The sequence below is a fragment of the Triticum aestivum genome, chromosome 6B (genome assembly GCF_018294505.1).
Source record: "Triticum aestivum cultivar Chinese Spring chromosome 6B, IWGSC CS RefSeq v2.1, whole genome shotgun sequence".
Classification (NCBI taxonomy): Eukaryota; Viridiplantae; Streptophyta; class Magnoliopsida; order Poales; family Poaceae; genus Triticum; species Triticum aestivum.
Genome location: NC_057810.1, coordinates 282,386,858 through 282,411,751, shown reverse-complemented (window position 1 = coordinate 282,411,751; position 24,894 = coordinate 282,386,858). Strand labels below are relative to the sequence as shown.

Below are 24,894 nucleotides of genomic sequence, written 5' to 3'. Positions count from 1 at the left end.
CCGCAGCCTTAAGCATTGCGAAGAGCTCGGGAATTGTTTTTGTCACCCCTTGCATATTATAGTTCATCACGAAGCCTTTGTAACTTGGTGGCAGTGATTAAAGAACTCTGTCAATAACACTCTCAACTGGACGATCAATTCCCAGCTGAGTTAAGTGGTTATGATACCCAGATATTTTGAGTATGTGTTCACTGAGAAAACTGTTCTCCTCCATCTTGCAGCTATAGAACTTGTTGGAGGCTTCATATCTCTCAACCCGGGCATTAGCTTGAAATATCAACTTCAGCTCTTGGAACATCTCATATGCTCCGTGGCGTTCAAAACGTCTTTGAAGTCCTGGTTTTAAGCCGTAAAGCATGGCACACTGAACTATTGAGTAGTCGTCAGATCGTGCCTACCAGATGTTCATAACATCTACAGTAGCTCCTACAACAGGTCTGTCACCTAGCGGTGCATCAATGAGGATAATATCCTCAAGTTACGGACCCAGTCAGTGTAGTTGCTACCATCATCTTTCAACTTAGCTTTCTCTAGGAACGCATTAAAATTCAGGGGAACAGTAGCATGGGCCATTGATCTACAACATAGATATACAAAACAATTAAGACCAAGTTAATGATAAATTAAGTTCAATTAATCAAATTGCTAATGAACTCCCACTTAAATTAACATCCCTCAACTTATCTAAGTGTTTACATGATCCAAATCAACTAACCCATGTCCGATCATCACGTGAGATGGGGTAGTCATCAATGGTGAACATCTCTATGTGGATCATATCTACTACATGACTCACGTTCGACCTTTCGGTCTGCTCTGAGACCATGTCTGTACATGCTATGCTAGTCAAGTTTAACCAAAGTATTCTGCATGTGCAAAACTATCTTACACCTGTTGTATGTGAACGTAGAGTCTATCACACCCGATCATCATGAGGTGCTTCGAAACAATGAACTTTGGCAACGATGCATACTCGGGGAGAACACTTTTATCTTAAAATTTAGTGAAGGGATCATCTTATAATGCTACTGTTGTTCTAAGAAAAATAAGATGCATAAAGGATAAACATCACATGCAATCAAAATATGTGACATGATATGGCCATCATCATCTTGTGCTTTTGATCTCCATCTCCAAAGCATCATCATGATCTCCATCATCACCGGCTCGACACCTTGATCTCCATCGTTGCGTCACGGTCGTCTCGCCAACTATTGCTAACGCATAGCAATAAAGTAAAGTAATTACATGGCGCTTGGATTTCATACAATCATTAAGAGACAACCCTAAGGCTCCTGCCGATTGTCGATATTACAAAACATGATCATCTCATACAACAACGTATATCACAACACATCTTGACCATATGACATCACAACATACCCTACAAAAACAAGTTAGACGTCCTCTACTTTGTTGTTGCAAGTTTCACGTGGCTGCAATGGGCAACTAGCAAGAACCGTTCTTACCTACGGAAAACCACAATGGTGATAATCAAGTTTTCTGTTTTAACCTTCTTCAAGGACCGGCTGTAGTCAATTTTGATTCAACTAAAGTAGGAGAAACAGACACCCGCCAGCCACCTTTATGCAAAACAAGTTGCATGTCAGTCGGTGGAACTGGTCTCATGTGCGTGGACATGTAAGGTTGGTCCGAGCCGCTTCATCCCACAATATCGCCGAATTAAAATAAGGCATTGGTGGTAAGCAATGTGACCATCACCGCCCACAACTCCTTTGTGTTCTACTCGTGCATATCATCTACGCATAGACCTGGCTCGGATGCCACTGTTGGGGAACGTTGCATGGAAAACAAAAAAAATTCTACACACACGCAAGATCTATCCATGAAGATGCATAGCTACGAGAGGGGAGAGTGTGTCTACGTACCCTCATAGACTATTAAGCGGAAGCATTTATCAACGTGGTTGATGTAGTCATACTCCTTCACGATCCACCCGATCAAGTACCGAACGTACGTCACCTCCGTGTTCAGCACATGTTAAGCTTGATGACATCATCGCCTTCTTGACCCAGCAAGACGGGTGAAGTAGTAGATGAGTTATGGCAGCATGACGGCGTCATGACTGTGGTAATGCAACTATCTCCGCAGGGCTTCGCCGAGGACTACAAAAATATGATCGAGGATGAAGTACAAGAAGAGGGGCGCCGCACACGGCTTCGGGATCATGGTGTGTGTTGCCCCTCTCCCTCCACACATATATATATATATATATATATATATATATATATATATATATATATAGGTGGGGGGAGGAGGGAATGCAGCCTAGGGTTCCCCCAAGGGGGTTGGCGGTCACCCTTGGCCCCTGCCCTAGCCGCGCCCCCTTGCCTTCTTAGGCACGCGGGGGGAAGGCGGGAGGGCCCCCCGCCTTTTTTTTCTCCCATGTGGAGGGGAAGGCAGGAGGGGCTAGTCCTCCCCTTTCCTTCCCTAGGGCCGGCGTCTAGGGAGAGGGTGCGCCAGCCCCTTGTGGGCTAGTGTGTGCCTCCCCTTGGCCCATTAGGCCCATATACTCCCCATAGGTCTCCTGGAACCCCTTCCGGCACTCCGATGAATACCAGGTACATCCCGAAACCTTTCCGGTGACCAAATAGCATCATCCTATAGATCAATATTTACCTCTGGACCATTCTGGAGCTCATCGACATGTCTGTGAGGGACTTCGAACAACATTCGGTCATCAACTCACATAACTCATATAATACTATATCGTCAATGAACGTTAAGCGTGCGGACACTACGGGTTCAAGAATGATGTGGACATGACCGAGAAGCCTCTCCGTTCAATAACCAATAGTGGAACCTGGATGACCATATTGGTTCCTACATATTCTACGAAGATCTTTATCAGTCGAACCTTTATGACAACATACGCAATTCCCTTTGTCTATCGGTATGTTACTTGCCCGAGATTCGATCGTTGGTATGTTCATACCTAGTTCAATCTCGTTACCGGCAAATCTCTTTACTTCTTCCATAATACATCATCTCATAACTAACTCCTTACTCACTTTGCTTGCAAGATTCTTGTGATGTGTATTACCAAGAGGACCAGAGATACCTCTCTGATACATGAAGTGACAAATCCCAATCTCGATTCATGCCAACTCAACAGACACCTTCAGAGATACCTGTAGAGCATCTTTATGATCACCCAGTTATGTTGTGATGTTTGATAGAAAACAAGGTATTCCTCCGGTATCCGGGAGATGCATGATCTCATGGTCGAAGGAATATGTATTTGACATTAAGAAAGCAATAACAATAAATTGAACTATCACATGCTAAGCTAACAGATGGGTCTTGTCCATCACATCAATCTCCTAATGATGTGATCTCGTTATCAAGTGACAACACATGTCTATATATGGTTAGGAAAGCTTAACCATCTTTGATCAACGAGCTAGTCTAGTAGAGGCTCGCTAGGGACACGATATTTGTTTATGTATCACACATGTATTTAAGTTTCCAATCAATACAATTCTAGCATGAATAATAAAGCTTTATCATGAATAAGGAAATATAATAATAACAACTTTATTATTGCCTCTAGGGCATATTTCCATCTGGACCTAAGAGCACATAGCTAGTAGCTAGATGGCTTCTTCTTCTCTCTTCGATCTTCAATACAATGTTGTCCTTGATGTTCTTGGAGATCTATTCGATGTAATCTTCTTTTGCGGTGTGTTTGTTGAGATCCGATGAATTGTGGGTTTAGGATCAGATTATCTATGAATATTATTCGAGTCTTCTCTGAACTCTTTTATGCATGATTAAGATAGCTTTGTATTTCTCTATGATCTATTGATTTGGTTTGGCCAACTTGATTGATCTATCTTGCAATGGGAGAGGTGCTTTGTGATGGGTTCAATCTTGCGGTGTCCTCACCCAGTGACAGTAGGGGTAGCGAGGCACGTATTTGTATTGTTGCCATTAAGGATAAAAAGATGGGGGTTTTACCATATTGTTTGGATCTATCCCTCTACATCATGTCATCTTGCTTAAGGGATTACTCCGTTCTTGTTAACTTAATACACTAGATGCATGCTGGATAACGGTGGATGTGTGGAGTAATAGTAGTAGATGCAGGTAGGAGTCGGTCTACTTGTCACGGACGTGATGCCTATATTCATGATCATTGCCTTAGGCATCGTCATAACTATGCGCTTTTCTATCAATTTCTCAACAGTAATTTGTTCACCCACCGTATGCTTTCTTCAAGAGAGAATCCTCTAGTGAAACATATGGCCCCCGGGTCTAATTTTACCATATTATTTTCAGATCTATGAAACCAAAAACCCCAAAATACCTTGCTGCAATTTATTTACTTTTGCACCTTTACTTATCTTTTAAACCTATCTCTATTAGATCTCACTCTTTCTATTGACCGTGAAGGGATTGACAACCCCTTTTTCGCGTTGTGTGCAAGTGTTTGTTAATTTGTGCAAGTACATCTATTGGGGACTTGTGTGTTCTTCCTACTGGATTGATACCTTGGTTCTTAACTGATGGAAATACTTATCTCTAATTTGCTGCATCACCCTTTCCTTTTCAAGGGAAAAATCAACGCAAGCTCAAGAAGTAGCAGGAAGAATTTCTGGCGCCATTGCCGGGGAGGTTCTACATCAAGCCTACCAAGTAACTATCATAAAGTCTCATCTCTTGCATTATGCCTCTCGTTTTTCTCTCCCGCACTTCTAAAACATTTCCAGAAAAACACAAAAATATTTTCCTTTTTATTTGCCTTCTTTCTATTTTCCTTTTCGTTTGTCTTTATGTCTTACTTGGTTTGTTTGCTTGTTCTTTTGGCATAATTGCATATCCATCCCAAATTAGAAAGCAAAAATTTCATGGATCCTCATCCACTTGCTAATCTTTTTAAAAGATCCAACTATGATGAATCAATTGCTAGTGAGTTGAGTGCACTAGATTATCTTTATGAAGTTTTGCTTGAAATTCGTGCATCTGAAAATTGTGATGAAATGCTAAAAGAGGAAATTTATGAAGTGATTGAAGATAGCTCCTTGAATGAAAATCATTATTGCAATGGTGTTATTATAAGTTCTATTAAAGTCAATTGTGCTAATAATATGCAAAACCCCAATCTTGGGGATGCTAATTTCGATATGTCCACTACTTCTTGCAATGATCATGATTGGGGTGATTCTTCTTATGACCTTGAAAATTTATTTAAGCCTCATGATGAATATGATATTGATAATAGTATTTGCAATAATACTGAAAGTGGGTTTGGAAGAGTCCCAACTTTAGGTAATAATGATCCCACTACTTTGGAGAATGATCAATCTTATGCAATTTTTGATAAAAGTGGGCTCGGAGAGGTCATGACTTTATTTGATGATAGTCCCACTATATTGGAAGAGTGTCAATTTTGCATGCATGAGGATCATGTAGACAATATGTTATGTGATAGCTATATTGTTGAATTTGAATAATCCCAAATGTAATTATTATGAGAGAGGGAAATATGGTTGTAGAAAATTTCATGTTACTAAATTACCTCTCTTCATGTTGAGATTGTCTATGTTTTATTCTTCTTCCTCGCATATGCTAGAAATTGCTTGTCTTCATAAATTGTTTTCTTATAAAATGCCTATGCATAGGAATCATGTTAGACTTAAATTTGTTTGTCACATGTTTTATGATGCTCTCTTTGTGTTTCTTATCTTTCATGTGAGCATCATTAAAATTATCAATGCCTAGCTTAGAGGCTTTAAAGAAAAGCGCTTATTGGGAGACAAACTAGTATTTTTATTTCCTTTTTTATGATTTATGCAATATTACTTCTGTAATAATTGTGTTTTAGTGTTTTAATTAGTGTTTGAGCCAAGCAAGACCTTTCGGATGATCTATGGTGATAGTTGATTTGATTTTGCTGAAAAACAGAAACTTTTGTGTCTAGTAGCAGAATTTTTAAAATTAACTGGAGCATGATAAAATTATTATTTTTTTTATAAAATGTTGATATACAAATTGCCTCTTCTGTCCTAATTTTTCAGAATTTTTGAAGTTATAGAAGTTCGGTAAAGTCCAGATTACTAGAGACTGTTATGTTTTGGACAGATTCTGTTTTTGTTGTGTTGTTTGCTTATTTTGATGAATCTATGGATAGTATCGGAGGGTATGAACGATGAAGAAGTTATAATACAGTAGATATAACACCAATGTAAATTTGGGATGAGTTTACAACAATACCTAAGAGTGGTTATTTGCTTTGTTTCACTAACGGATCTCACGAGTTGTAGACTAAGGCATAGCCTAGTGGTGGGAAGGGGCTGATGCCTTCCCACCCACCCAGGTTCAGGGCATGGTACTTGAAATTTGGGTTTGTTGCATCAATTATACTGTAGGGGGTTCCCTTACAGTCTTTCTATAAAAAAAACGGATCACACGAGTTTTGTGTTGTGAAGTTTTCAAGTTTTGAGTGAAGTTTTGATGGAATACATAATAAGGAGTGGCAAGAGCCTAAGCTTGGGGATGCCCAAGGCACCCGAAGGTAATATTCAAGGACAACCAATCATCTAATCTTGGGGATGCCCCGGATGGCATCCCCACTTTTGTCTTCAATCCATCGGTAAAATTACTTGAGGCTATATTTTTATTCACCACATGATATGTGTTTTGCTTGGAGTGTCTTGTATTATATGAGCCATTGCTTTTTAGTTTGCCAAAATCATCATTGCTATACACACCTTTTGAGAGGGACACACATTAATCATGAATTTATTAGAATACTCTATGTGCTTCACTTATATCTTTTGAGCTAGGTAGTTGCTCTAGTGCTTCACTTATATCTTTTTAGAGCACGACAGTGGGTCTATTTTGTAGAAATTGATGAACTCTCATGCTTCACTTATATTATTTTGAGAGTCTTATAAATAGTATGGCAATTAGCTTAGGTTACGATTTTTTTCCTAATATGATGGGTATTCAAGAGGGATATAATAAAATCTTTCATGTAGATCATTGGATATATGAGAAGTTTGATTCCTTACAATTGTTTTGAGATATAAAGATGGTGATATTAGAGTCATGCTAGTTGGTAACTGTGGGTTGATAGAAATAATTTTGTTAAGGCTTTTGATTCCCGAAGCATGCACGTATGGTCCTACGTTATGTGATGAAGTTGGAGCATGATTTATTTTTGATTGTCTTCCTTATGAGTGGAGGTTGGGGACGAGCGATGGTCTTTTCCTACCAATCTATCCCCCTAGGAGCATGCGTATTAGTACTTTGTTTCGATTGCTAATAAACTTTTACAATAAGTATGTGAGTTCTTTATGACTAATGTTGAGTCCATGGATTATACGCGCTCTCACCCTTCCACCTTTGCTACCCACTCTAGTACCGCGCAACTTTTGTCAATGCATTAAACCACCTTATACCTTCCTCAAAACAGCCACGATACCTACCTATTATGAATTTTCCATAGCCATTCTGAGATATATTGCGATACAACTTGTACCGTTCGTTTATTATGACACATACCATCATTGTCATATTGCTTTGCATGATCATATAGATGGCATAGTATTTATGGCTTGGCCACAATTCATATTTTATATACATGTCACGCTAGACCATTGCACATCCCGGTACACCGCCGAAGGCATTCATATAGAGTCATATTTTTGTTCTAGTATCGAGTTGTAATTCTTGAGTTGTAAGTAAATAAAAGTGTGATAATCATCATTACTAGAGCATTGTCCCATGTGAGGAAAGGGTGATGGAGGCTATGATTCCCCCACAAGTCGGGACGAGACTCCAGACTTAAAATAAAAAGAGGCCAAAGAGCCCAAATAAATAAAAAAGAGGCCAAAGATCCCAAAAGAAAAAAAGAAAAAAAGATAAAAAGAGAGAAGGGACAATGTTACTATCCTTTTCCACACTTGTGCTTCAAAATAGCACCATGTTCTTCATATAGAGAGTCTCCTATGTTGTCACTTTCATTATTACTAATGGGAATTTTTCATTATAGAACTTGGCTTGTATATTCCAAAGATGGGCTTCCTCAAATTGCCCTAGGCCTTCGTGAGCAAGCAAGTTGGATTCACACCCACTTAATTTTCTTTTGAGCTTTCATACACTTATAGCTCTAGTGCATCCGTTGCATGACAATCCCTACTCACGTGCACAATTATCAATTGATGGACATCTCCATAGCCTATTAATTTGCCTAGTTGGTGTGAGAATTTCTTTCTCATTTTTGTCTACTACCATATTCTATTCCACCTATAGTGCTATATCCATGGCTCATGCTCATATATTGCGTGAGAGTTGAAAAAGTTTGAGGCCATTAAAAGTATGAAAAAATTGCTTGTCTTGTCACTGGGGATGTGCATGATAAATACTTTGTGTGATGAAGATAGAGAATGACAAGATTATATGATTTTGTAGGGATACATTTCTCTAGCCATGATATTTTGAGAAGACATGATTGCTTTAGTATGCTTGAAGTATTATTGTTTTTATGTCAATATTAAACTTTTGTTTTGAATCTTATGGATCTGAATATTCATACCACAATAAGAAAGATTACTTGATAAACATGTTAGGTAGATTTCCACATCAAACTGTTTTTATCATTTACCTACTAGAGGACGAGCAGGAATTAAGCGTGGGGATGCTTGATACGTCTCCAACGTATCTGTAATTTTTTATTGTTCCATGCTATTCTCTTATCCATCTTCGATGTTTTATATGCAATTATATGCCATTTTATATCATTTTTGGGACTAACCTATTAACCTAGTGCCCAGTGCCAGTTGCTGTTTTTTTCCTTGTTTTTGTCTTTTACAGAAAATCAATACCAAACAGAGTCCAAACGGAATGAAACTTTTTGAGGATTTTTCTTGGACCAGAAGACAACTACAAAGCTTCTTGTGGGCCCCTTGTAGCACCCCTAACCCTAATTATAGCTCTATAAATACCAAAATATTCCTCGTACACCAGGGGGCACACAAAAAATACTTTTCCGCTACCACAACCTTCTGTTCTGGCGAGATCCCATCTTTTGAGGCCTTTTCTAGCACTCTTCCGGAGTGGGATTCGAGCATGGAGGGCCTCTACACCAACCTTGCTGCTCTTCCGATGATGCGTGAGTAGTTTACCAGGGACCTAAGGGTCCACAGCTAGTAGCTAGATGGCTTCTTCTCTCTCTTTGATCTTCAATACAATGTTCTCCTCGATGTTCTTGGAGTTCTATTTGATGTAATCTTCTTTTGCGATGTGTTTATTGAGATCCGATGAATTATGGGTTTAGGATCAGATTATCTATGGATATTATTTGAGTCTTCTTTGAACTCTTTTATGCATGATTAAGATAGATTTGTATTTCTCTCCGATCCATTGATTTGGTTTGGCCAACTAGATTGATTTATCTTGCAATGGGAGAGGTGCTTTGTGATGGGTTCAATCTTGCGGTGTCCTCACCCAGTGACAGTAGGGGTAGCGAGGCACGTATTTGTATTGTTGTCATTAAGGATAAAAAGATGTTTCTTTACCATATTGTTTGGATCTATCCCTCTACATCATGTCATCTTGAAGGCGTTACTCCGTTCTTGTTAACTTAATACAGTAGATGCATGCTGGATAGCGGTCGATGTGTGGAGTAATAGTAGTAGATGTTGGCAGGAATCGGTCTACTTGTCAGAGATGTGATGCCTATATTCATGATCATTGCCTTAGATATCATCATAACTACGCATTTTTCTACCAATTGCTCAACGGTAATTTGTTTACCCACCGTATGATTTCTTCAAGAGAGAAGCCTCTAGTGAAACCTATGGCCCCAGGTCTATTTTTACCATATTATTTTCAGATATAACCAAAAACACAAAAATACCTTGCTGCAATTTATTTACTTTTGCACATTTACTTATCTTTTATACCTATCTCTATTAGATCTCACTCTTGCTAGTGACTGTGAAGGGATTGACAACCCCTTTTTCGCGTTGTGTGCAAGTGTTTGTTAGTTTGTGTAGGTGCACCTATTGGATACTTGTGTGTTCCTCCTACTGGATTGATACCTTGGTTCTTAACTCAGGGGAATACTTATCTCTACTTTGCTACTTCACCCTTTCATCTTCAAGGGAAAAATCAATGCAAGCTCAAGAAGTAGCACTTACCAACCATGATATACGTAGTCTTCTTCACCCCCCCCCCTCGGCATTGGTCTGACACACCTTCATCTCCATCAGATCCAAGGCCTGCTTCCTGAGATACTCGTCCAAGGTGTCGCATTCGACCTTTAGTTGGTTGTAATGCATGATGTGCTAGTCGACATCTTGTTGGAGGAGAGAGGAAGATTCTTGGGCAGCCTGACCGGACTCCTGCTCTTCCTTCAGGAGCAGGTCGGTCTTCTAGGCCGCTTCCCGGGCAAGCCGAGCTTCTTCCCGAGCATATTGCGCTTGACGATGAGCCGTCTGGAGCTGCATCTCCATCTCGACAATGCACTCCTCGGCAGCTGCAAAAAATACAACAAGACAAAGCTGATATGAGTAACTCCGTGTAGAATGTGAGCAGAAAATGGAAAGTGCCAGCGTGCCGTACCTGTGGCGGCTCTGACGTTTTGCTCATGGCTCGGAACCTTGAGCTCGGACTGGGCCAACAATTCCTTAGCCCTCGCCAAGGACTGTATCTCCAGGGCAGCTTTCTGCACATGACATAAGCAATTGGATGTGCTTTTCGGCTTCCATGAATGGCGACTGGTTGGGGGAGTTGGCGTGAAGGAGGTGATGATGCTGGCCCGAGGTGGACCTTCAAGTCCTACATCTGGGATGTAGAACCATTCCTCCTGCCCGTTCTTGTTTGTCTCCAAAAAATCCCTAACCAAGTACTTGACGTCAGCCACCTTGCTAATGTTTGCACCACCACACTCACACGACTATGACATTGGTCTACAGCTTGACGCAGAGGAGCTTGCACCACAGACCTAGGTGCGGCCGGCAGAACAAGAAAGCTTCACATGACATGATGAAACACACGATGTGAATGATGGAATTGGGAGAGAGGTGGTCGAGCTTGAGGTGGTAGAAGTAAAGAAGGTGTGGAATGGAAAACCTAGCACGCAGATGAGAAAGGGTAAGAAACATACCCGCTCGCCGTGAGCGGGGCAGGAGATGGTCTCCGCTGTGGCAACATTGCTTACGGAGGTGAGCCCGGGGGCACACGAAGGCGATCTCCAATGCCGGCAAGTAACCGACGATGAAGAGGCGGCCCGGCTGGCCGCGCGTCATGGTCGATGACTTCCACTTGCCCTTGGTGGCGGATGACACCTTTGGCATGGGAGCGAGACCCTTGCCTATATCGACAGAGGTGCTTGAGGCCTTGGCGATGGCACGGTGGTGGTGAACGATGGAGCACTGGAGCACTAAGGAGTTTGGGTGCGAGAAAGAAGATGAGAGTGAGGGGAAGAAAGCGTGAAGCTTTCCCTCGTATCGCCCCCGCCCTTATATAAGCAGTGGAAAAAAAATGGAGCGACGATAGGCTAATCCCACCGTGTGGCATCAATTCCCTTTGCATTCCCGCATTAAGGTGTTAAAGACGCACATGGATCAAGGGGTTGCTATTAACCCTTGTGCGGGGATCAAGGTGCATACCCCCTACCGATGGGAACGCGGCCTGAGTGGGCCCCTGACCAACTCCCGCACGCCACATTGACCGTTAGGTCAAGGATGACACGTGGCTAAGTGGGCCCATGGATAAGACTGACATGACTTGTCAGAGCCAGCCAGTAAGACTTTCAAGACGCCTTGTAGGAACTTGTCTCGCTGACCAATGGGCATAGCGGGGAATCTTTCTGGTGTATAGTACGGTCCTCTTTACAACATTTCCAAGACCGAGGTGGTTCACGTCACCTTGGGAGCACCTCGCTAGATGGAGGTCAATTGCATGAAGACATTGTTTGGAAGACATTTCATTGAACCTGTTTCAAGACCGATGACCGAAGACGACATGCAACTCGAAAGAATAGAGGTGCAGCTAAACTTGAGGACTGGCTCAAGGGCTACTGATAGTGTCCTAGCTAACATGCCTCTCATGATAACGTTCCTGGCCCGCTGAGCCGGGCTGAGCACCCCTTTGTCGGTTTCGTCCCGGGCCACTTTGGGAGACCCATGGCGGTATACATGATGTGATGTACAAGAGCCGTGGAGGATTCTACCTCCACCGACGTAGCCGACCTAGTTGTATAAACCCTAGGACCCCCAGTAGGTTTTTGTGAAGAAACATATAACAATCCCTTAGTACTTTGTACTATATATTTACTGCAAAGCATTAAAGGAAAGAGCAGGACATATGGTATTATCTCAGTCCGGAGTTGGGTAAACTCTTGTCACCTTTATCATCATGCCAAGTGCCTAGCTAGATACCCTACTGAGGGATCTATCAGATTTAGCTACATCAAACAAGTTTGCTCTGCTCAAAATGAGGGTCCAGGGTCCACAGCGAGTTTTGCTCATGGCCGACAGCCGGTGGATGCGGAGGAAGAAGACTTCAAAACCCTCAAGGATTTGGATGTAACTTTCTAATTTTGTTGGGTGTTTTTGTAAGTGTTTGTGCTTCTTAATATATGACCTTTGACCTTTTCGCAAAAAGAGATTCTAATTTGTAGCTATGTTCACCTTAGCATTTTCTCTTTCACTGACTCATGCCATTGGCAAAACTAACTGCTGAGACCGCTTATATCAGGCGAGGGGGATATTTGTCTGGGTTTTTAAACACCACAAGGTTAAATATTCAATTTTATAATTCAGGGGGTTAAGTGGCCGATTCATGAAACCTCAGGGGTTATATCAACTTCTTTATCAGAAAGTTGATATTACGCACTAACAAAATGCTGACTAATATGCAGTAGTTACAAATGGATTCTCGGGAGCGAGTTTATCCTACACTAAACCTAAGGCCAACTTCAGTCGATCCCTTATTCGGCTATAGAGGAGTAAAAGTCTCCTCTAAAGTGGGCCTAGCTGAAGACTAAAACCTGTAGAGGAGTAAATAAACTCACCGCAAACTCCTTTTTGCCGGTGGCGGGAGGTATCGACGCCCACCCATCCAATAAGGTGCATCCAGCTCATCTAGTACCACATTCATAAGTCTCTGTATTCAGCAAATCCCCTCTTGTGTAGCAATTTTAAGAAGTCACATCAACTGGCATGCGGGTCCCATGAATTTTTCTCCCAGAATAAACTACTACCTTTCGTCAGAGAAGTACTACCTCCGTCCTGGTTTATTAGTCTCCTTCGTATTCAGTGTCAAATTTTGACCATAGTTTTAACTAACAAAATGTCAATGCATGTCACAAAAAATTATACCATTGAAAACTATGTTTAAATACGATGCAACGATATGTTTTTATGACATATGTTAATATTTTGTTAGTTTAATTTATGGTCAAATTTTGACACAAAATACAAAGGGGACCAATAAACCAGGACGGAGGTAGTACACGCCACATGCATGCTTGGGTCCCCAATTTTTTGTCCTCTCTCCCCACCCAAAATCCATTCATTTTATTTGGCTTTGTAAAATTTTATATCTTTTTTAACCGAAACTCCATTTTTCAGATTTTATGTATATTTGAAATTCTGGCAACTAGACCTTTTAAACAAGACCAATATTGGATGGGCTTTGAACTTGTTTAAATTGTACTATTTCAAAAATTTATTTGAAATAAATTATCACATTATTTTCACTAGTTTTAATATATCACTATTTTGCTAAAATTCAACATGTCAATTTTATGAAATATTGAAGTTTGCTTATTCAAGTGTGTGAAATGATGTGAAACTGGTTATTACAAAATGTGAAACTTATATTTGTCAACAACTGAAACATATTTCACTCAACTTTTTTGAATTTCAAGGAAACCAGTTTTTTGAATTGATGAAATTGAATTTTGAATTAAATTGAAACATAAATGAGTGAAATCCATCTTTTGTAATAAGTGTAATGTATTTTCTGAAACTAGTGAAATTAATGGAATCTATCTTTTGTAATGAGTGAAATCATTTTCTTGAAACGTGTGAAAACATAGTTTTTGAATTGAGTGAAAACTATGTTTAAATACGATGCAACGATATGTTTTTATGACATATGTTAATATTTTGTTAGTTTAATTTATGGTCAAATTTTGACACTGAATACGAAGGGGACCAATAAACCAGGACGGAGGTAGTACACGCCACATGCATGCTTGGGTCCCCATTTTTTTGTCCTCTCTCCCCACCCAAAATCCATTCATTTTATTTGGCTTTGTAAATTTTTATATCTTTTTTAACCGAAACTCCATTTTTCAGATTTTATGTATATTTGAAATTCTGGCAACTAGACCTTTTAAACAAGACCAATATTGGATGGGCTTTGAACTTGTTTAAATTGTACTATTTCAAAAATTTATTTGAAATAAATTATCACATTATTTTCACTAGTTTTAATATATCACTATTTTGCTAAAATTCAACATGTCAATTTTCTGAAATATTGAAGTCTGCTTATTCAAGTGTGTGAAATGATGTGAAACTGGTTATTACAAAATGTGAAACTTATATTTGTCAACAACTGAAACGTATTTCACTCAACTTTTTTGAATTTCAAGGAAACCAGTTTTTAGAATTGATGAAATTGAATTTTGAATTAAATTGAAACATAAATGAGTGAAATCCATCTTTTGTAATAAGTGTAATGTATTTTCTGAAACTAGTGAAATTAATGGAATCTATCTTTTGTAATGAGTGAAATCATTTTCTTGAAACGTGTGAAAACATAGTTTTTGAATTGAGTGAAATCAGTTCTTATACTTACTAGTGTGTGAAAACATATGAAATGCGGCATTTTTTATACTTATGAAACATATTTCAAACTTTTTGAATTTCAAGGAAATAATTTTCTGGAAGAGAGTGAAATTAGTTTTTTAAATATAATTGTAACGTAACTTTTCATTGAAATGAGTGAAATATGTTTTTTGGAATGAGTGAAATCATTCGAAATAAGCGAAATTGGTTCTTTCAAATGAGTGAAATCTGTTTTCTAAAATGAGTGGAATTATGTTTTTTTATGAAACATATTCCAATGTGTATGTCAAGTTTGCTTATTTCAGTGTGTGAAAAAGATGTGAAATTGGTTATTTACAAAATGTGAACCTTACATTTGTTGACACGTGAAAGTTATTTCACTCAACTTATTATAATTTCGGAGAAATCATTTTTTGGAACCGTGTGAAATTGCATTTTGAATGCAACTGAAAGATAAGTAATCATTCAAATGTCAAATGACTGATAACTATTTTTGAAATGAGTCAAATCATTTGAAATTAGTGAAATCCATTATATAATATGAGTGAAATCATGTGAAATTAATGATTTTTTTGGATATAAGTGAAATTTATGTTTTGAATTGAGTGAAATCTGTTTTTTGAAATCAGTGAAATTAAAACTAGTTCAAATGTATCCAAAATTGATCTTGTTCTGAAGATCTTCTCACTATGAATTCAAATATAAAAAAAATTAAAATTGAAGTTTTGATTAGAAAATATCAATCATCCAAATTTCCACAATGAAATTAAATGGAAGTAAGATGGGGGAGAGAGATTATTTTTAGCATAGCATGCAGCCGATCTTCTCCCCAACCTTTCTCACCTGACATAAAGCTGACAAGAGCATGAAAAAGGCCCACATGTATTTCTATTCATCTCTTTTATACACAAAACCAGGGTCCAAATCCCTAAAAGCACTCGAACAGTTGATGCTCTGCCGGTAGCTCCCGGCTTCGGTGAAAAAACTTTTTCGATATACTCACGCGTTATGGGCTGGAGGAAAATGTCTGCCTCCCACTCGCCGCGGCGGCACCAGCCGCGCTGCTCGCAAAGGGCGCGCTCCTTCGCGGCCTCGGTCGCTACGCGCTCGCTGTCGGCTGCTTCCGCGAGGAGTGCAGGCGTCTCGAGGCGCAGGCCAGGAGCGGGGCGGTGGACCTGTCGGACTGGGTCCTCACCGGGTTCTCCGGGAAGTGCCCGGACCTCGCGGAGTACGTCTGGCTGGTGAGATGCACCGGTCCACGCACGTCGGCCGAGGGCTCTTTGCAGTGAAGACATTGCGGCGGGGGTCACTCTGATGACTGCCAAGGCGGTGACCACCGGGAGGGGGGTGATCCTGAATGCGGCAGACAACGACGAGTCGAGGAGGTGGTGGAGGAAGAAGGTCATCGGTGCGGCGATGGCCGTGGTGGACCAGAGCTCCAGGGCCAGCTCCAGCAGCTGTTCCACCTCCAAGACGCCGGCGTCGACCAGATCTTCATCGACGCGGTCCCCATCTTCGTCTACCGCGCAATCCTCGCGCCAGCGCCGGCAACCGCAAGGGCCGCAGTGACCCCTTCGACTGTGTCGTGTGCCTGTGCGAGACCGCCATGGACGACGCGCTCCGGCTGCTACCCACCAGCGGCCACACCTTCCACGTGCCCTGCATCGACACTTGGCCGATGGCTGCGCCGACACGGCCACGGGAGCGCCCGGTACAAGGGATGGCAATGAGAATGAGGTGTCCCCGAAGGCAGATTAGGTCGTCAAGGTGAAGCTTGGCAAGCTCCGGTGCATAGACGACAAATGGCGGTTCAGGCCATCTCGCCGCATGACAAGTGTTCAACAAATGCAGAAACCAAAAGTAAGTTTTACTCCCCTATATGTAGGGATAGGGGATCGGTTAGGTCCGGCCAAAACTTAGTGGAGTAAATATACTCCATTAAGGCTGGCCCCAATGCAGAGAACTTCAGCAAGAACTTCGGGTCCAGCTCAGCAAAAATTCCTTCGTGGCATTGATTAAATGAAGAGAGAGAGCTTTGGAGAAACTTAGCTAGTTCCGGTAACATAGCGCTGCATACGAGAAAAAATTAATGCTAATCGATCCTGTGTGCGGCGGCCGGACGCATCGCGAAGCAACCAAGAAAATCCCCACCCGTGTGACTTTCTCTTCCTCCACGCCTGGGCCTCATCCTTCTCCCTCCCTGCCGCCTTGGAGCTCCGGCGCCCCGCACTCCGTCTTGCCGGCCGGCGGCGGCTCTGGCAGGCGGCGCAAAGCCACCAGATTCATGGCCAAGTCCGGTGCCCGTAAGGACGCCGCGCAAGTCCGGCCATCGGCCACCTCGCCGCCGCCGCAGCACTCCCCCGGCGCCACAGCAAGCTCGTTCGCCAGCCGCTCTCCACAGCTTCTCTTCTACCCCGGCGCCCCGACAAGATCCTCGGCCAGCCCCTCGACACCGCCACACCTGTACCCGCCTCTCATGGAATCCTCCTCAGCCAACCCTACATGGTATAAAATTTCTTCTTTAATTCAATCTTTGGCAATTACAATTTCTGTAGCTCGAGTATGCAGCATTATGTAATTCAATTTGGGTTATAGAGCAGCATTAGGTAATTGTAATCTCTATAGCTCGAGTACCTGATTCAGCATGTGTGCGTGTTGAAGCAGAGAGACTCTGAAGTCTTAGCCTTAATTTCTGTAGCATTAGACCATTGCAATTCTTCAGGTTTTTGCTTGCTGAATCGGATTTCTGTAGCGTTAGAGCTTTGGAGGATATGCAAGTCCCCCGTGATGTGTGTCTGTGTGCTTATTGTGCAAACGGTTTACTACTATATCAGACACTTGAACTTGGATGTGCTTCGCTTGTTTGTTTGTACTTTTTTCTTGCAATGATTAGAACAGACAAAAGTTTCTAATAGCAAGCTTTGGACAATGCTTCTTAATTCTGATATTTACAATATAACAGGAGGCCGATGTATACCTCTGCACCTGAAGGCCTGCTAAGTTTTGGACAATTACCGCCCATGAATCCTTACAATTTTCAACCTCAGCCAATGCACCATCATGAACAAGGATACCAAAATATGGAGAATTTGCACTTTGTTGGTGCTTCCCCACATGATCCCTTTTCAACACCACCGCCACCACCGCACTCTAATGTTTCATCTCAGTCTGCTCCCACCAAAGTTGATTCAAAGAAAAAGAAAAGGAAGGTCAAGAGTGTAGATGCCGACGAATCGGGAGCAAGGACCGCATATCGTCTGCCCTATACACCCGAGGAACATGAGAGACTGGTAAGGATATTCGTTGCTCAAATCCGTTTAGTTGCATATAATTTCTTGTTTGTTGTTGGCCTCAACTGAATTAATTGTGAACAATGTAGGCAGGTGCTTGGCTGGAGTGTTCACTCAATCCCATTGATGGGAACGGAAAGAAGTCTGAGCAGTTTTGGGATGACATTGCTGCTCTATACAATACTGCCACACCAAGTAACCGCAAAAGAGATCGGAATCAGCTCAAGACGGAATGGCAAAGGACCAAGAAAAGGCTCGCCGCTTTCCACGGTGAGTGGATTGCCGTTATGGGAGTGTATCATAGTGGTCACAATAGTCATGACCTGCAAAAAATGGCGTTGGAGAAGTATGAACGGAACTATCACCAGCCTTTCCAACATTTAACTATGTGGGAAAAAATCAAGGATGATTCAAAATGGCTAGCCTCTTATAAAAACATGATGGCAAAAAAAGGAAACATGACAGAGACCGATCTCCCATCAAATATGATCAACTTGGAGGCCGAAGAGCGCCCAAAAGCTGGTCGTGATAAGGCTAAGGCTGAACGTGCTGGTAAAGGAAAGTCGGGAGGGATCTCGCAAGAGCTTGGAGAAAGGCTAGACAAGTTCATCGAGGTTAACAATCAATCGAAGGAGGAGCGCCAAAAGGTGATAGACAGCCAGGTTCTTTTATCAAATCAACAGCTTGAAACCGCAAAGATCAACAGCTTGAAGCATATTAGAAATTGGCTCGGTCAGTTTGTTGTGTAAACCTGATGGATCGTTTATCACTTTTGTTGTCCGGTCAGTTTATTGTGTGCACCGATCAGCTACTCTAAAATTGATGTGAACGTGATGGTTTGCTGTTAGCTTTTGGACTGATCAGCTACTACTATTGTCAGTTACCTTTTATGAATCATCGGTGAAGCTACTCTAATTGATGGACCGATCAGCTACTATTATGCCCGTTACCTTTTTTAATCATTGCTGAAGCTCAATCGTTTGAGTTTTCATTTACACATGAATCGTTTCACAACAGTGTGCTATATATACAAGCGTATGCCTTCTCTTTTCCTCACTCCTGCACACTGCACCACTTCTTTCCCTGTTCAAGATGGCCAGTAGTGAACCAGACTGTTATTAGCGGGTATAAAGGAGCCCCTACTGTTGTTCAAGATGGGAGAAATGTCCATTAGAGTGGAGGGGGCAATTCACTAGCGGGTATAAAGGAGCCCCTACTGTTATTCTAGAGGCGGTTGCATCTCAAGATCTTTGGATATGGCATGCCTTTTTTGGTGTTGCCGGATCCAACAATGACATCAACGTGCTTAACCAATCAACGCTGTTCACTGAGCAACTGAAAGGGCAAGCTCCTCGAGTGAACTATACTGTCAACAAGAAGGAATATCAACTTGGTTATTACCTTGTAGATGGAATATACCCCGAGGGGGCAGCATTCATGAAGTCAATACCGATGGCTTTAACAGAAAAGCACAGGTTGTTTGTGAAACATCAAGAGGGAGCAAGAAAGGACGTGGAACGTGCATTTGGTGTGTTGCAGGCACGATGGTCTATTTTACGGCTTCCGGCACGTTTATATGAACGGGGTGATCTCAATAATATTATGTTGGCATGCATCATTCTACACATCATGATAGTCGATGATGAACAAGAAGAGGCGGGAAATATTCTTGATTTGAATTATGAAGCAGGCTCGTCGATTGCCCTTCCTTCGGTTTTTACTCATGGTGACATGCCAGAATTTGCCGAGGTACTTGAAAGAGATGCTAGAGTTCGTGATCGTCCAACGCATAAGGCTCTTAAAAATGATTTGATTGAGCATATATGGAGAAAGTTTGGGCGCGAATAGATTATATCCAAGTCTTGATCGATGTATTGCTAAATATGTTCTATATATTTCAATAATATAATATTATACTTTATTATTTGTTATGATCAAAATTTGTGTTCTTTTATTTATCCATAAGTATCGGAAAACACAAATTTTGTTGATACATGCCACATATAGATCACAAAGTTGAACTACTACTATAGATCCCACAAAAGCAATAAATAAACCCTCTAAGTTACCACCCATAAGTTACCACCCACTGTGGAGGTAGTAACATAGAGTAGTAACATGCTTACGTGGCATGTATGTTACTACTCTATGTTACTCCCCATTGGGGCCAGCCTTAGGGGATCGGCTAGAGATGCTCTAATAGGCACAAAAACTGTACCAGGCAATGCTTCTCTTACAAGGTTAAGGAACTTCGGTAGAAGACCACAGTCCATTAACACAATAGACTTGACTGCTTTGGTCTGTGGACTGTGGACATGTACTGAACGTGGCAACTTACTTCTGTTAATTTGTACGCCGGGGCTGATGTGGATATGGATAATTGCTCAGACTAGTTATGCAGAACTACCCATGGACAGTGCGACAGTATGAGCTTTCATGATCTTCTCTCTTTCTATAGGAAAACAACTCGTGTACTGGAAAAAGGAACGCCTATCAAAATATTGATGAATAAGCTCTTATCTGAATTTGCAGCATCTTAACCTATATATGTTTCTCTTTTCAAAACAAAGATTATATGTATGTTTCAAGTACTGAAGTTTGCAGCATAATGCTACTTGTTTCTCCTGCTACTGCTGGCTCCTTTTGTGCCTTCAGAAACGCAGACCTCCACAGAAGCAATTAGACTCGTCTCCAGATCATGCCCTCTCACCGCCGATCTCACTTTCCTCAAAATATGCTGCTTCATCACTGCTCTCTCAGCAGACTGGATATTCTCGCACATGTTCAATCCGTGGATATATCTTGACACTGACCCGCTGAAAGACCCACCTGCTTTCTCAAGGGAAACAAGTTTCTCGATGACTTGGGAAGAGAGCATTCTTTGTATGCAGGGTTTGGTTCCGACTGCCACAATGTCCACCAGAAGTTGCACCGTGAGGTCCTTTGTCTTGACGCACTTACGGTCGAGCAGATTGACCAATTTTTCTATAGTTCCTAGTTGTAAAAACCTCTGCAAGACTAGTGATCCTCCCTTTGCATACACGATCTGATGGAGAGCATGGTATGCTGAATCCTGGAGGTCATTGGTAGAGGACTGCATCATGGCAATGAGCTCGTGCACAATATTAAGCTCCAAGAACCTACGGATGTATGGCTCTGCTCCGGTGCAGGCCAATTTCATTACCAGAAAGGCAGTCTGAGACCTCACTTGGTTGTTTTCGGGTTCTCTGCGCTGCAGCAGAAATGCCAACCTATCACACAGATTGCTTCCCAAAAGAAGATCTTGCACCCTAGGATCGTTAGCCCTCTCAGCAAGAGGTAATAAACCTTGGATAGCTTCAATGATATCTTTGCTGTCTGTCTGTAGAATCCTGTGAAGAAGCACCTCAAAATATTGAGGCTTCGGTGATGGGGCTACATTTTGGTCAGATAAAACAAACCTCTCCAAGGCAAGCCGAGCATGCCATGGCAAATGAATCAACAGTCCAGGCCCCATGCACTCTTTAAGTGGCGCACCAAGCTCACAGAAAGTTTTCAGCATGATAATTGCATGATGCTGTGAGATCTCAGAACTGCAACCTAAAAGTACAAGGAGCTTCTTGTCAACTCCTGCTTCGATCATTATCTCGACAGCCATTAAATTTCCCACTTTTATCAGTGATGCTAGAGTTGTGAACACAATTTCATGCCACTCGTCATTTTCTGGAGACAGTAGTTCTGCAATTTTGTCCATGGGAATGCTTGACAAAATTTCGTCGGCAGTTTTGGCACTGACATGCTCAGATACCTTGGCAAGAACAGCAGAAACGTTGGCTAGAGATGAAGAATCCACATAGCCACGAAGAACACATATTAATTTATCAACAGAACCTGCTGTTTCAATAGATTGGGCGAGATTTGCATAGTCTCCTTGGAAAAAGACGACTGTAATAGCTTTAGTGACAGCAACAATAAGAGCTTGTGACCCAACAGAAATTAGCTCCGCTATTCGAGGTCCAAGCATTTTGCTAAAGCCAAGCCTGCTAGCCTCAAATTCAGGTATTGATTTGCATGCCATGAGAGCTTGGGTGGTGCTTCCCAGTAAGATTTCAATCTCCATGAACTCTAGCAAAGAAAAGAATGATCTCATCTTCTGCTCAGCTGGCCCTTTCACGGTCTCTTTGCCAAAAATAAAAAGCCAAGGAGCCACCAATGCAGCATACTCAGGAAATGAATCGGTCAGAAGAGTATGAGCAGCATCATTTGCTTTGTTCTCAAGGTAGAGAAAAACCATGTCATGCATATGATACATCGATTGGTATTCCAGTTTGATGATGAGTGAGCCTTCTACTAGTTTTGAAACCACAATAGGGAATAAACTGTCCTGCACAAGTGCTGACCAGACGGATTCAAGGCATGCCTCTGGAACAGGTTCTTCCCATGAAATAGCTGCGAGAACCATGAAAAACCTTCGTGAATTTTCAGGCATTGCTTCCAAGCTGAACTCAAAAGATCCAAATATGGTCAAGGTGGTCTCAACTTCTTTCTCGTTCACATATGAAACTGGACCTGGTGCACAAGTTGCATATGTGGAAAGGTTGGATATTGCTTTCTCCCATTTTTCCATTCTGGTCTCCTTCCTTAGGGCCTTACCTAAGACAGCAACTGTAAGGGGATGGTGCCCACAACTGTCCAGCAAGTCGTCTGCAACAGGCTGCAAAGTACCAAAAGGTAAACCATCTAGGAACACATAAAAGTAGTCTGTAGCAATAATTTCTAGATTGAGTATATCTTGCATGGCAAAATAAGCACAATTAATAGCTCTAAGTAGATTTGCATGGATATAATTTATTTTTTTGACATGCTGTTAATACAATGAAGCCAATCTTGAAACTCAGAAGATGAACATATGAAAGAAAGGGATGAGACCTAGACTGCAGGATACGTCATGAAGGGAAGTGGGCATTTTGTAAATTAAATTTAACATAGAAAACTAAGAGGCACGGCAATATCGATAAATTCACTAAAGAATTATAAGGAAAATAACAAAGCATACCGGAAGCTCTTCAGCACTAAGCAGACTATGATAGAGAAGAATGCCCTTGCTGATTTTCTTGATGTCATCTTTGGATATTTCTACCTTTTCAGCTTCTGCTATCTCATAAACTGCTTCATCCCTTGTTGTCACAAGATACCGGCAACCATTACCATATAGCTTGGTGAAGCGATCAACTATGTCTTGCTCCCAGACGTCATCGAGTAGTATTAACATACTCTTTCCAACCAACGCGTTCTGAAGTAAGCAACACACATCTTCAAGATCTTTGCTCGTGTCCTCGTTGACAGTCATGGAACCAATCTGCACTAGCAATTTGCTTATCTTCCTAACAAGACGTTTATGGTACTCACTTCTGCTTCCATTACAAGCTGCTCTACTGCACCACCGGCCAAAACTGAGCTCAATTGCGCCATCCACAAAATTACCAGGCGGCTGAGAAGCTATTTGTCGAGCGAGGCACGACTTCCCAATACCAGATAATCCAACAATCAGGACAACTCGATGACCATCATCTCTCTCCAAAATGTCCCTAACATAGCCACACTTCTCTGACACTGGATAGCCCTGCTCAGACTTGACTCTGACCAACGATGGCGTGGCCTTAGCAGTAGACGCTATAGCTTTGCCTACGTTCTCTGTCAACTTCTGCAATTCCAGCCACCAGTTGAGGTCATCTCTGATCAGCTGAATGTACTTCATGAGGGGGTCTCCCACCACCGAGCTCCAAACCACCCTAGCCAAGCCCTTCCCTTTCCCTTTCTTCAAGGCTCGCCTCGCCTTGATGATATTGGCACGGAGCTGATCCATGAGCCTGCTCAAGCTCTGAAACTGGCGCTCCAGCTGCGGGCCGTGCATCTTGTGCGCGTGCTTCTGCTTAGCCTGCTGCACCAACACCTCAAGGTCCGACACGAAGTCCTCGAGCACCTGGAGCCTCCTTGGAGCCTCAGCGGCGTCCGCGGCCGCCTGCTCCAGCGCTCCCACCGCGGACACCATTGCAGACACCAGCTGCGCGGCCGAGGCGATTGTTTGCACGACGTCCATGGCTTCGCCTCAGGGCACCAAAACAACTCCTGATAGAGTCGAATCACCACACCGACGAAGCCTTTTCTTGCAAGAATTCAAGAATCAGTTCCCTGCTGTCGCAATTCCACAAACAAATGGCATGCATGCTCCCGGTCGCAGGTACGGGTAGCAAAATCCCCCTTTCTATCAACCTGGGTATCAGACCTACCGATCATCCGCTTCAACCCAGAAATCATCCGTCCAAAGCCAAACCCCAATCGTCAGTCCGAATTTCCAAAACCGCAGCACGAATCGTGACAAAACATGTGTGAAGTGCAGCAACCAAGAGCACAAGGTCGGAACGAACTTACTTATCAGTGATAAGTGGGGAGCGGTCCGAGAAATCCGAGAGCGTCGACAGAATTATGAGGCAAAGGGTTTCAGACTTGGCAGCAATGATGGAGTTGGTGAGCTCGGCAGCTTCCGAAGAGGCGTTCTTCTTCCGGTGCGCCTTTGCCGAAATAAGTCAACAATGGCAGGTATGGATGGGTTCTTCTTCTGAGGAAGATGCCAACGCAACGCAACAAAAACTGCTGTGGGGACGGGTGAAAGCCAACCTGCTGTGTGTTTTCCGCTTCTTTTTTTTTTTGGAAGGGAGCAGATAAATACTAACCGAGAAGTAAATTAACAAAAAATAACAAGAATGTAGGTGGAATTTGTTGCATTTTTT

At 42.1% G+C, this 24,894-nt stretch overlaps 2 protein-coding genes across 2 annotated transcripts; one reads left to right on the top strand and one right to left on the bottom strand.

Annotated features, from left to right (window-relative positions):
- Positions 1-16,916: 16,916 nt before the first annotated feature.
- On the top strand, positions 16,917-18,976 carry LOC123136933 (uncharacterized). The gene is made up of 3 exons (XM_044556449.1): positions 16,917-17,339; positions 17,797-18,124; positions 18,214-18,976. Exons 1-3 carry the CDS (start codon positions 16,924-16,926, stop codon positions 18,871-18,873), a joined length of 1,404 nt encoding a protein of 467 aa, XP_044412384.1. The 5' UTR covers positions 16,917-16,923; the 3' UTR covers positions 18,874-18,976.
- Positions 18,977-20,090: 1,114 nt separating this feature from the next.
- Positions 20,091-24,715, bottom strand: LOC123136932 (uncharacterized). Its single transcript, XM_044556448.1, has 3 exons — positions 24,536-24,715; positions 23,160-24,403; positions 20,091-22,817 (listed from the first exon to the last, which is right to left on the bottom strand). Exons 2-3 carry the CDS (start codon positions 24,201-24,203, stop codon positions 20,736-20,738), a joined length of 3,126 nt encoding a protein of 1,041 aa, XP_044412383.1. The 5' UTR covers positions 24,204-24,403; positions 24,536-24,715; the 3' UTR covers positions 20,091-20,735.
- Between the last annotated feature and the right edge of the window lie 179 nt (positions 24,716-24,894).

Excerpts from the sequence above, each read along its gene's own strand:
- LOC123136932 (XM_044556448.1), bottom strand. The coding sequence starts at position 24,203 with ATGGACGTCGTGCAAACAATCGCCTCGGCCGCGCAGCTGGTGTCTGCA. Across the intron at positions 22,818-23,159 it reads TTAGTGCTGAAGAGCTTCCG|CCTGTTGCAGACGACTTGCT; the intron begins GTATGCTTTGTT and ends GGTACTTTGCAG.
- LOC123136933 (XM_044556449.1), top strand. The coding sequence starts at position 16,924 with ATGCTAATCGATCCTGTGTGCGGCGGCCGGACGCATCGCGAAGCAACC. Across the intron at positions 17,340-17,796 it reads TCCTCAGCCAACCCTACATG|GAGGCCGATGTATACCTCTG; the intron begins GTATAAAATTTC and ends ACAATATAACAG. Across the intron at positions 18,125-18,213 it reads CCGAGGAACATGAGAGACTG|GCAGGTGCTTGGCTGGAGTG; the intron begins GTAAGGATATTC and ends TGAACAATGTAG.